Genomic DNA, 11,456 nt, shown 5'->3' on the forward strand with positions numbered 1-11,456 from the left:
GTCAACAGTGTGGTTTACCTCAAGAACAGACAGAATTACCATATAATCCAGTAATTCCACTCCTAGGTAAACATCCAGAAGAACTGAAAATGGGTGCTCAAGCAAATACATGCACACATATGTTCACGTACTTGTATGTTATTCACAGCAGCCAAAACAATCTAAATATCCATCAACCAATGACTAAATAGAGAGATTCACGATGGGGCAGGATGATGCATCCCTTGTAATTATGGAACTCAGGAGGCTCAGGCAAGAGGACCCTGAATTTAAGCGCAGCCTGGGCAATTTACGGACTTAGCGAGACCCTGTCTCAAAATTTAAAACATTTTTTTAAAAAAGGTTGAAGGTGTAGCTCAGTATGAAGGTCCTGGGTTCAATCCCCACTTCTGCAAAAGATATAATTTAAAAATAAATAAAAAAAAGAAGGCAGGAAGCAAGGAAAGAAAGAAAGAGAAAAGAAACTAATTATCCATACAGATCTGTCCATACAATGGAATATTTATTATTCAGCCATACAAAGGAATGCAGTCTTAATACATGCTTCAACATGGATGAACTTTGAAAACATGCCAAATAAAAGAAGCTGTGCACAAAAGACCACATATGGTAAATCCCACTTATACGATATGCCCAGAACAGGCAAATGCAGAGACAGAAAGCAGATTGTGTGGGGGGAGTGGTGCCAGGGGCTAGGGAGAAACTGTGTAATGGGTACTAGGTTTCCTTTGGGGCTGATGAAATAGCCATCAAACTAGACTGAGGTGGTAGCCATATAACATTGTAAATGTACTAATGCCACTGAATTGTTTGTGTAAATTGGTTAACTTTAGGTTATGTCAATTTATTCCAAAGGGGGAAAAGAGTGCATTGAGGACTTGAGGGGGTGGAGGTGGGGGTGTGGCCAATGCCAGGAGAAACATCCTCCAGCTATAGACCCAGAGATCAGCTCCAAACTTGAGCAGAGCACAAAGGAGCCCTAGATTCCATTATCCAAGCAACCCATTTTACAGATGGGACAGGCAGGACTGGAGGGTGCGGGGACTTGTTGTTAGTGCCTGGGAAGTCACAGAGGAGGTAAGAGGCAGGGCTTGGGGGGTTGCGCCTGGCCCTGTGCCATGATGCCACATGGCTTCTGCTGTCTGTGAGGGCTGGAGGGGGTCACGGGCATCATGAGAAGGGTGAAGTTCAAGCTGCCATGGACCTTCCACCCTGAGCACTGGAAGGGACAAAGTCTTCAACCAATGGGTTCCTCACACTCATCTCCGCCAAAGGCTGCCGCTGAGCCGACCCAGCTTGTGCCCCCTGAGAGTCTTTCCCTCCTGAGTGCAGTGACAGCTTTAACTTTACTAGGCAAACTCATTACCCAGCTCTTCTAGTTCTGCTTTCAGCCCACGCCCCTGGCTGAAGTCCCCCACAAGGGCCATGGGAGGAAGGAGGAGGTCCCGGATTCAGGGCCATCCCTGAGTCCTCACCCAGAGGGACCCAGCTGAGCTCTCAGGGGCTCTTGTCTTTTTTAAGTTTTGCTGGCTCAGCCCTTTGGGGCAGGTATGAAAGGGAATGGCCAGGCCCAGCTGGCTACCCAGCCTCCTCCTGTGTGCTCTAGGTAGGTACCGCGGGGATGGGGAGGGGACGGAGAAGGTGTGCTGCAGAGGTGCAGAAGGCCCCTGAGGAAAGTGGATGTAATGAGGAGAGGTGAGCAAGAATGCGGATTTCGGGAGCACCTGCCTGCCCCAGGGGCTGCAGAGGCGGCATCTCATTCCGCCCTCCAACGGCCTGCGCTGCACACCCACGGGGCATGCAGATTCCTGGACGGGTGCAGAGGGCTGGTGGGACTCACACGGCATGCACAGTGAGACCCAAGCAAAATGGGTTCCAGCCCAGATCAGCCCCCTTTCCTGCACCACTTGGGGTCCTATAAGGCATCTTTTCCCTCTGAGGATGCATTTAACTTTCGCATTCCATGAGCTACATTTTTTCTGTTCCGTGGTTTGTGATTTTAGGAAACAGGTCTTGGTTATCAGAAATACCCCGAAAAGAGCTATTGTCTGGGGGACCAGAGCACTCTGCATAGGAGGGGGCATGACGGACTAGAAGGGTGGTGGCCACTGAAAGGGATGGAACCTGGTGTTGGCACCGGGCTGGAGGGCTCTGTGCCCCAGGGCACAACAGCAATGGGATCTTACGTTGTGGCTTGTAGCAAAACCACAATTTTTCTTTTTAAATAAAAGCAGCCTAGGGGCTGAGGATATAGCTCAGTGGCATAAGCGCCTGCCTGGCAAGTACAAGGTCGTGAGTTCGATCCCTGGTACTGCAAAAAAAAAGAAGCAGCCTGATTGGTATAAACAAAGGAGAATATTTCACATCTACTCCCCCCATTAGAACAATTGAAAAGGAATCCAGCCCCTCAGAAGTGGGCAGATGTTTTGTCTTAATGGCAAATTAGAACATTTTAATCTGACTTTGTGTTTCTTTTCTGTGTGGATTTTGGTCTCATCTCCAGTGACTTCCATCCGTGTTAAGCAGAACCAGAGAAACTAGAAAATCATAAGATAACACAATTAAAGTTTATGTTGAGCAACTGTAGCTTCCAGAAGGGGAATGAAAAGAGGGAAGCCCCAGGAAGGCCACGAAGCTGCCCAAGGTGACTTGAGGCACAGCTAAACACAAAGCAGGTCTCCCAGAGGCTGGACGAAGGCTATCAGCAGAAGTGAGGACTTCGTTCTCCACGACAGACATCAGAGGATTACATATAGACAGACATTCTTAACCTAGGGCTTTGGGATTCCCGTGGGAAAACAATTCCATCATGATTTTCACTACTATTTTTCTTTTTTTTTGAGACCATCTCACTATATAGTTCAAGGTGAACTTGAACTCACTATGTAGCCCAGGCTGGCCTCAAACTTGCAGTGATTTTCCTGCCTCAGCCTCTCGAGTGCTGGGATTACAGGTATGCATCACCATGCCTGGCTACTTTTAATCCTAGTTTTGGAGGTGTGGGATCAGGCTCTAGGCCCCACAGGAAGATTAGAAGCAGGGTGTCTGGTTTGGCTTCCACTCCTTGTCTATCCTGACTTAACCTCTTTTGGAGACATCCTCATAGGGCTATTTAAAGACAGAGGCTACATTCTTGGTCTTAAGAATAGAACTGGGCAAAGGGGTTCAGAACCATGTCCTTCCCAAAACTTCAAGGTTTTTAATCCTCAAGAAAAATTAGGGAGGCCCCTGACTTCTCTCTGTGTTCCCCTGAGCCCCGAGCTCCCCTCCTTCCTGGAGAAGCTATCTGGATCAAAAATGGAGAACTCCAGTCTTGATGTCAGCCTGGCTTCATTTTAGGAGACAGAACCACTGATACAGGCAATCGTTTTATACCAGGGACCTGTTTGACATCCAGTAAAACTGATGGACTCCTTCTCCAATTACACATGTTCCTCAATTTATGATGAACTAACATCCTGATAAACACACCAAGAATAAAAAATGCATCTTTATTTTAAATCTGAAAATATTAATTATTTATTTCTGTAACCCCGAGAATTGAACTGAAGGTCTCCGTGCTCAGTTACATGTCCAGCTCTTTTTATTTTTTAATTTGGAGACAGGGTCTTGCCAAGTCACTAAATTGCCTAGGTTGGGCTCAGACTTCTAATCCTCCTGCCTCAGCCTCCCAGAGAGGTGGGATTACAGAAAATCCATTTAATATACCTGGTCTACCAACACTAGCACACTTTAGACCTGCCCAGAACACAGAGAGTAGCCTACAGTGGGACAAAACCATCTGACACAAAGCCTATTTTATAATAAAGCCACTGTAATTTATTGACTACTGTATTGAACGTAAAAAGCATGATGACCTCGAATATGCTTTTGCCCTGTCCTAAAGTCAAAAAATCATAAACTAAACCACCATAAGTCAGGTATTGCTGGTAGTACTTTTAAGTGCATAAATTAAAACACGCAGGGCAACAAAGGAAACCAAATGAAATACTGCTATTGGAACATTAAAATGAATTTGTAATATCATAATAACAAATGTCTTTTTTATTTAACAGATTTAAGCACAACATCCAACTGAGGCTATAATTTCAGAGTTGAGTGTAAACACCATTGTGAGATGTTTGCGCCACACTCTAAAATGAAAGGGAGTATCTGTAATTTGTGTCAGGAACGAGCCTCTAGCCCTGCTGGAATTACTGTGGTATGTGGCCTCTCCTCATGCCGGAAGGAAAGTAAAACCCAAATGGTCATTTTCTTATCCCATTTCCTGGATCCCAGTTGAAAACCTTTGCTCTAACTTCTCCTGGCCTTAGTCTTCTCTGTAAAATGAACTGTTACAGTTCGTGTCCGCATGTCCCCCAAATCCTCACGCAGTCATGGGGCAGGCTTCTAGATATTTGATTGATCCATAGTCTAATGCTGGGATTATGGGTGTGAGTGCTATAGTCACCCTGGGGAGGATAGTTTTGCATATGTAAGGGAGAAAAAGAGGCTACTTGCCGACGTTCCCCCCTTTTGCTCTGGGTGCTTGCTATCTACTGCCGCCATGAACTGTTGCCCTCTGCCATGTGCCGTTCTGCCTTGGAGCCAGCCAGGTAAGGATTGAAATCTCCACAAACTGTGAGCTAAATAAACCTTTCCTTCCTTAATTTTGGGCATCAGGCATTTTGTCTCAGCAACGAGAGAAAAGTAACCAAGACATGGGCTTTCTGATCCCTACCCATCAGCCTTAGAGTGAGGAATGTAGGAGATGAGAGATGCTGAAGCCTGTTGTGTTGGTGAGTGTTACACAAGTGTGAGGTGTTATTAGCATATTTTTTCTTCTTGATTATAAAGACCTAGTATATCCAAGGGACATAAGAGAAGCAAACCCTGTCTCTGTCAAAACCTTTTGCAACAGCTTGTCTGTCAGCCTTTGCAGCCCCGCAGAATCCTGGGAAGTCCTGGTTCCCCCTCGGTTCCTTCCTGCTCCTCCCTCAGTCCAGCTGCCATGCCTGGTGGGGACAAAGGGGAGTTCAGGGATGATGTAGACCCTATACCCCTCCTGGAATCTCCCAAGAAGAGGACTGAAGCCATGGGCAAGCCCTATGACATCAAGAGGTCGTGCTGGATCACAGATGAGAAGGAGAGCTTCATGGCAGGGGAGATCGAGTCTGAAGAAGGTGACCTGGTTGTCACTTTCGATTGTGAAGACAATCATCAACCAGGTGAGTGGGACACGGTCCTTGGGAGCAGCAGGCGCACATTCATGCTCAGGAGCAGGTAGCAAAAAGCAGATTCCTGTAAGCTCCCTGTGCTGGGCTCAAGTCTAGACTCAATTACACCAAGCTGTGTGCCGCTTGGCAAGATGCTTCTCTCTCTGAACTTTGGCTATATCACAGCGGAGATGCTAATGAGGGAGGACACACTGCACAGGTGTGTAAGGGGCTATCACGACCACACATCTTTAAAGTCCCAAGGCGTTTCTCAGTGAACTCTACGCTGTGATTGATACATACGGTGAATGTTTAAATTTTAAAAGTTTGTTTTGGTAAAAGACACGTGGTCATTAACTCCCCGCAGAAAACTCCCCTCACGTCAGATAAACTTACCTCATCTTTCTTGCCCCTCTCTGAAGCAGTTCTGAAAAGCTTTTTCATGAAGGTCTTTGGTTGCGCAGTTGTGGCTGCCTCTATGTCCTGAATCGATTCAAAACGTTTACCTTTCATGGTCGTCTTGACTTTGGGGGAAGAATCAGATTCACACAGTACCAGATGTGGTGAGTAAGGTGGATGAGGATATACTGTCATTTTATACAAGCCTGATTTTTCACTGGGTTGATATCAGGCAGCAAAATTTGCCGTATTTTTACACTCAGGAGAGAGGACTTCCAGAACTGCTTCAGAAAGTGACAAGGATGTATCTGGAGATGGGAAAGGAATCTGGGGATGGGGTGGGGGGAGGCAGGAGGGAGTAGAGGGAGAAAAGAAGAAAAAAGATCAAGATGTAAACTGTATATGTACCAACGCCGCATGATGGGGGTGTATTTGCTATCTATCGCAAACATACTAATTTTAAAAAGGGAAAAAATTACTGGTGGTGGTGGCACATGCTTGTAATCCCAGCACTTGGGAAGCTGAGGCAGGAGGATCACTGTGAGTTTGAGACCAACCTGGGCTACAAAGTGAGCTCAAGGTCAGTCTGAACTCCATGGCAAGACCCTATCTCAAAAACACACACAGACACACACAAAAAAAGGGAAAAGATTTACTTTCTTCTCTTTGACCTATCAGGCATGTTCAACCTGTAGCCCACATGCCACCTGCTCTCTTTTTAAATAATGTTATGGGAGCAAATATTTAAAAATAAAGGAAGTTTGGGCAGCCCTTGTTATTAAGGTCCTAATGTTAAGGCTCAGATAAGAGAAATATCTTACAAGGATATTGTGAGAACTAAATTGGCAATGCATATAAATAACCAAACACACTACAAAGGAAACTATGTGTACTCAATATAAGTAGATCCTACATTCTTTTCTTCTAAAAAAAAAAAATCCAAGGGACATTAAAAATAAGTAGTAAGAACAATGGGGGAAGTTGATGGGGAGTAGTCTGAGAAAGATTAATAGCAATGTGTCTTTTGCTGTAATAAATTTTTAAATATAAACACTCACTCTATGTTTTGATCACACCTTTTATTTTCCAAGAATGAGAGAAAGCACACCACCCACTCGCAGCCTCGGTGCGCAGCCCACGGCCCATGGTGCCATAAGGAATGTGAGACAAGGCTCAGAACGCCTTGGCCCCTTGGTGAGCTCTTCAGCAGCAAGAGGGACAGGTGGTGGCTTTTGAGTCCCTTGTTGCCTGGTGATGATGTGTTGGAGCAACTTGACCTTCGAGGATCCAGTACTAAACACTCAGGGGTGTCACAGAGAATTGTTAAACCTTTGGTAGCTTGCCATCAGCCAAAGTAAAATTAGTATCATGAAAACTGGCAAATGTTACAAATTAGAGAATTTTCTGCCCAGACATCTGGTTTACCAACACACCACTCTCTCTGATGATCGACAGACAATATGTCTGATAATGAGGTATGGCCTGAAAGAGTGGTCAAAAATTTGGTTTATTAAACCACTGTTGCTCCCATCCCCTTGGCAGAACCCCAGTGAAGCACTTGATGGGTTTTTTTTTTGGATCTTTCAACAACCTTTTATAGTTGGATTTCTTGACACTACTTTGCAAGGAGGAAAAATTATGATCAAAGGAACTTCAGGTAACTTGCCACAAAAAGACAAGTGATAAACTTGGATTCAAATCTACCATACTTAGCTCAAATACCAATGCTCTGTCCATATTACCTACCATTTCTCTGTGGTGGCCTCCCTAGGTGGGGAGTCCTTGGTTAATTTCATGAATAAAAGAACCCAGAGAATTTTGATGATCAGAACTTGCATCTGGTGTACTTTCCTCTGCTTCTGTGTTGGCGGGGAGTGGCAGCAGAAGTAAGAGGCCATAGATGCACGTGGTGCACACCTGTAATACCGGGAGGCCAAGGCAGGAGGATCGCTGCAAGGTCCAGGCCAGCCTGGGCTACACAGTGAGTTCAAGACCAGCATGAACTATATAGTGAGACTGTCAAAAGAAAGAAAGAAAGGTAGAAAAGGAGGGAGAAAGGGCAGGAGAAGAAAGAAGCTATCACTGAGATAAAATGAGCTTGAAGGTGAAAGTCAAGCTCAATGCTTGTTTCTCCTACCTGAGCCTTAACATTAGGAACTTAATAACAAGGGCTGTCCAAACTTTTCAGAAGGGCAGAGCAGTGCAGAACTGCAGGAAATGATGGGCGGTGGGCATGGGACCCCCAAGGCCCCTGTTGGAATGCAAATTTAAGGACAATATTCAACTTCCTTGAGCATCCCCAGTGGACAAGCCAGCCACCCAGGTGTGGGATAGAAAGGACTGAGCCTGTGCCACTGACTCACCTGGCTCCTAAGATAAAGCAAAGTCCTCCACTACCCTGAGGGAGCGCAAAGGGAAGTGTTCGTGTATGGGCGAGGCCCAGCAATCTAGAAACCACTGGAAAAGGCCTCTGAGTAAAACCCAGCCTGATTTACTAGGGGTGTGGTGATGTTACTGAGTGGATTTTCGAGAACTGTCAAGATTTCAAATTATCTGCCTATTGTGCTCATAAATTATTAAAAATCTCAGAAATCCCAGTGTATGTTCAGGCCTCACATCTAAGACTGCCTAGGACCAAAAAAAATATCTGTTTTCTGGATCATACATCTTAAGCTTTGGTCGCAGATGCTGGAATTTAAGAGCTGGTGCTAGTTTTCATCTGCAGATAAAGAGACTGTGGTGCAGAGTAAGGACATCTGCCTGCCGTACCCGGCAGCTGATACATCTGCGGGTTGGCATTCACTGCTGTTTTTACTGTCTTCTTTGCTTGCTTGCTTTCAGTGTGGGAGCAGGAGAATATCCTGGGGGGAGCAGTACTGGAGATGGAACCCAGGGCCTTTGCCCTGAGCTACATCTGCATTCCTTTTCTTAAATTTTGAGACAGTGTCTTGCTAATTCACTAAGTTGCCCAGGCTGGGACTCTAAATTGCAGTCCTTTTACTTCAGCCTCCCAAAGTGCTGGGATTACAGGCCTGGGCCACCATACCCAGCTGATGACTTTTTTTTAAAAAGAAAGTTCATTGCTATTTTGAAACTACAACTATAACACTTGAGATAGAGCCCCAAGAGTCACCGCTCTGAAAAGTACACCTGGGACTGAAGGGCAAGCGCTGGTCATCTACTAGCATGAACCGAGCTGGCAGAGAAGCACAGGCCAGACATGCCGTGTACTATAGGGAGGAGCGTCATGGTTTACAAGGTATTTTTATCTCATTTCGCTTAGATCTGTGTGCTTGCCTCAACCACCAGCCAAGGAGGATATTGTCCTCCCTACTTCCAAGAAGGATATTTGTCCCTTCGGAGGGGACAAAATTAAGGCTCATACAGCATCAAAAGTACCTGCCTGTCCCAATCACACAGTGGGATGTGGCTGGACCAGGAGTCGGGCCCACTGCATGCCTCACTCCAGTTCCTTGTAAGACACTAGAGGGTGTGTGGGACCCTGTGCCGGATGCCACTGTGGCTATAAAGGTTCTATTTTCTAGTGTACCCTGGTCCCCGAGACACTCACTGTGAAGAAGGATGATATCCAGAAGATGAACCCACCCAGACTCTACCAAGCCAACAACATGGCAGACATGACCTTCTTGAATGAGGCTAGTGTCCTAGACAGTCTGCATCAGTGCAGATCCTCCACATGGGGATCTATGGAAGTCGCAGGGGCTGGCCGGGAGGGCGATGCTGAGAAAGGAATGCTGGGTACGTGACTTCTTTGAGGTGGGCAGCAGCTACTCTACACTCCCAAGCCTTCCCACAGTTTACGTTTATAGCTAAGATGGCTGCCGTGGGCTACTCCTCTTGTCCTACTTTAATATTTTGGTTCTGAATTCAGACTTCCAGCAGCACCATAGCCCCAGGCAGCACCGGAAGAGATGAGATTTGCTGGGCCAGCAGGCTTGCGGGGGTGTACGGGAGCTCTGGTCTAGGAAGAACCACATCTACTTCTTCTGGCTGACCCGGAGCGTGGGCTGAGGATGTGGGTGGGCTTGAAGGCCAGGCTCAGGGTCAAGGCTAACTGGGGCCACTCTGCAGCCCAGCCCTTGCTCCTCACAGATGGCCAGCTCATGCCTTTGGGTTAAGGCACTGCGGAGCATGGCCTGCGGGACCAGGCTAGGGAGTTACTTCTTAAACTGAAGCACTTCTGTTGAAGCACTACTGGAAGTTGAGCAACTCGGACAGGCAGGGACATCTCCCCCAGCACCAACAGCTTCCCCCTCGTATTCCCCTTGACCGAAATGAGGACACATTTGTCTTCCAGACGGCTGCCTGCCCCCACCCCCAGCAAAGACAGAGCTGCAGGCAGAGTGACTCAGTGGCCACAGTCCTGGGATGAGACACTGCCGCCACACTCTCAACCCCTCAATGGATTTTCCTTAGCTTTTCTTTGCTTCTTTTTCTTCCACTTTCTATTTAATGTTTCCTTTTAACATCTCACCTTATTGCATTATGCCAAGGAGAAGCTGGGAGTGTTTACTCCCACTTTGACCCAAGTAGGAAGTTTTTAACATTGAATTGAAAAGAGACACACGGTAGAGGCATTGGAGGTCACCATGACTGTCCAACAAAGAGAAAGGAAAGTTGGAGACCCATTGATTTGGCCAGTTCCTGCCCCCATTAATTCTTCCTCTTTTCTGATCATTTATTTTACCCTCATTGGCTTGTCTGTCTTTTTTATTCTTTTTTAATGGAACTGCTTACAGAATTTCCATCTTGGAGTGGAAGGAGAGGTTGGGGTCTCTTTTCAAGCGTAGATCAGACTCAGCTGCCCACCAGCGATGGACTGTGTCTGTACGGTGAAGACTCCAATGCTATTAAGACACCTAAGTGATTTCTCAGTGAGCTCTCCCACAAAAGGTTTCAGACCTATTAAGTGGAAGAAAGAAGACATGAAATTGTAGAATATTATCTTTTGTTTTAAAACCAGGGAGGATGTGTCTCCGGGTTTGCTTGCACATGCCTCCAAAGCCATGGAGGAGATATAAAAAACTAACACAGCGCTTATCTGTGGGAGGCGGCAGGCTGGGCACCAAGGAGCTGGGCAGGCTTTTTGCTGTGGCTATGTCCCCACGGTGACTGTGTTACCTGTGCAAATAATTAACCCAAAGGAAAATAAATATTAAAGAGAAAGTTTGTTTTGCTTAATGAAAGGAGACTCAGACAGATTTGCTGTCAGAGAGAACAGCACTGTCTCTCTCCTGGAGAAATCAGTGGTGCCTTGAGCCTGCTCGGGGACAGCCTGAGGCCAGGGGAACCGGCTGAGAGAAGGGCATACTCGGAGGAAGGGCCAGCTAGTCATCTTCCTTCCCCTGCACCAGACCTACTTGGGCTTGTTCTGCAGGCTGGTCAACCCCTTCAGGTGGCTGCCCACCTGCAGAGCCCATGTGGCCAGCAAGCACAAGGGAGTAAGCACACGGAGGTGCTGCCTCGCCTCTTCTCCGTCTCTGATGATGCCTATGCATGACATGCTCAGAGGTGCCTGGGGTGGGGTCTCTGGGGCCAGGTTGGTGGGAGACAAGCCTTCCTTGACTGTAGTAGCCACATATATATTATGACCACAGGCCACCCCATCTCAACCCTGAGCCCAACCCCCCTACCCACCCACCCTTGTTGAAGTTCTTTGCTAAATGCTGGGCAGCGGCATCTGCCTGTGGTATCAGGGCCAGGTTCCTGTGCTCTTGACTGGATCAGTTATTTGCCAAGCACCAGCCCTACCTCACGCCATATCTCAGTTCAGCTGCACAAACTCAGAACTCAAGTCAACACCCTTAACCATTATTTGCATGATCTTTACCATAGATGGTT

The 11,456-nt window shown here is 46.8% G+C and overlaps 1 protein-coding gene across 1 annotated transcript in view; it reads left to right on the forward strand.

The window, feature by feature from the left end:
* Positions 1-4,729: 4,729 nt before the first annotated feature.
* Positions 4,730-11,456, forward strand: part of LOC106146294 (myosin-3-like) — a 9,071-nt gene continuing 2,344 nt past the window's right edge. The window contains exon 1 of the mRNA XM_013521226.1: positions 4,730-5,207. Coding sequence (XP_013376680.1) covers positions 4,991-5,207 — 217 coding nt within the window. The 5' untranslated portion in view covers positions 4,730-4,990. The remainder of the gene's footprint in view (positions 5,208-11,456) is intronic.

This window comes from Chinchilla lanigera, unplaced genomic scaffold, assembly GCF_000276665.1.
Source record: "Chinchilla lanigera isolate Chin_1 unplaced genomic scaffold, ChiLan1.0 scaffold00059, whole genome shotgun sequence".
Classification (NCBI taxonomy): Eukaryota; Metazoa; Chordata; class Mammalia; order Rodentia; family Chinchillidae; genus Chinchilla; species Chinchilla lanigera.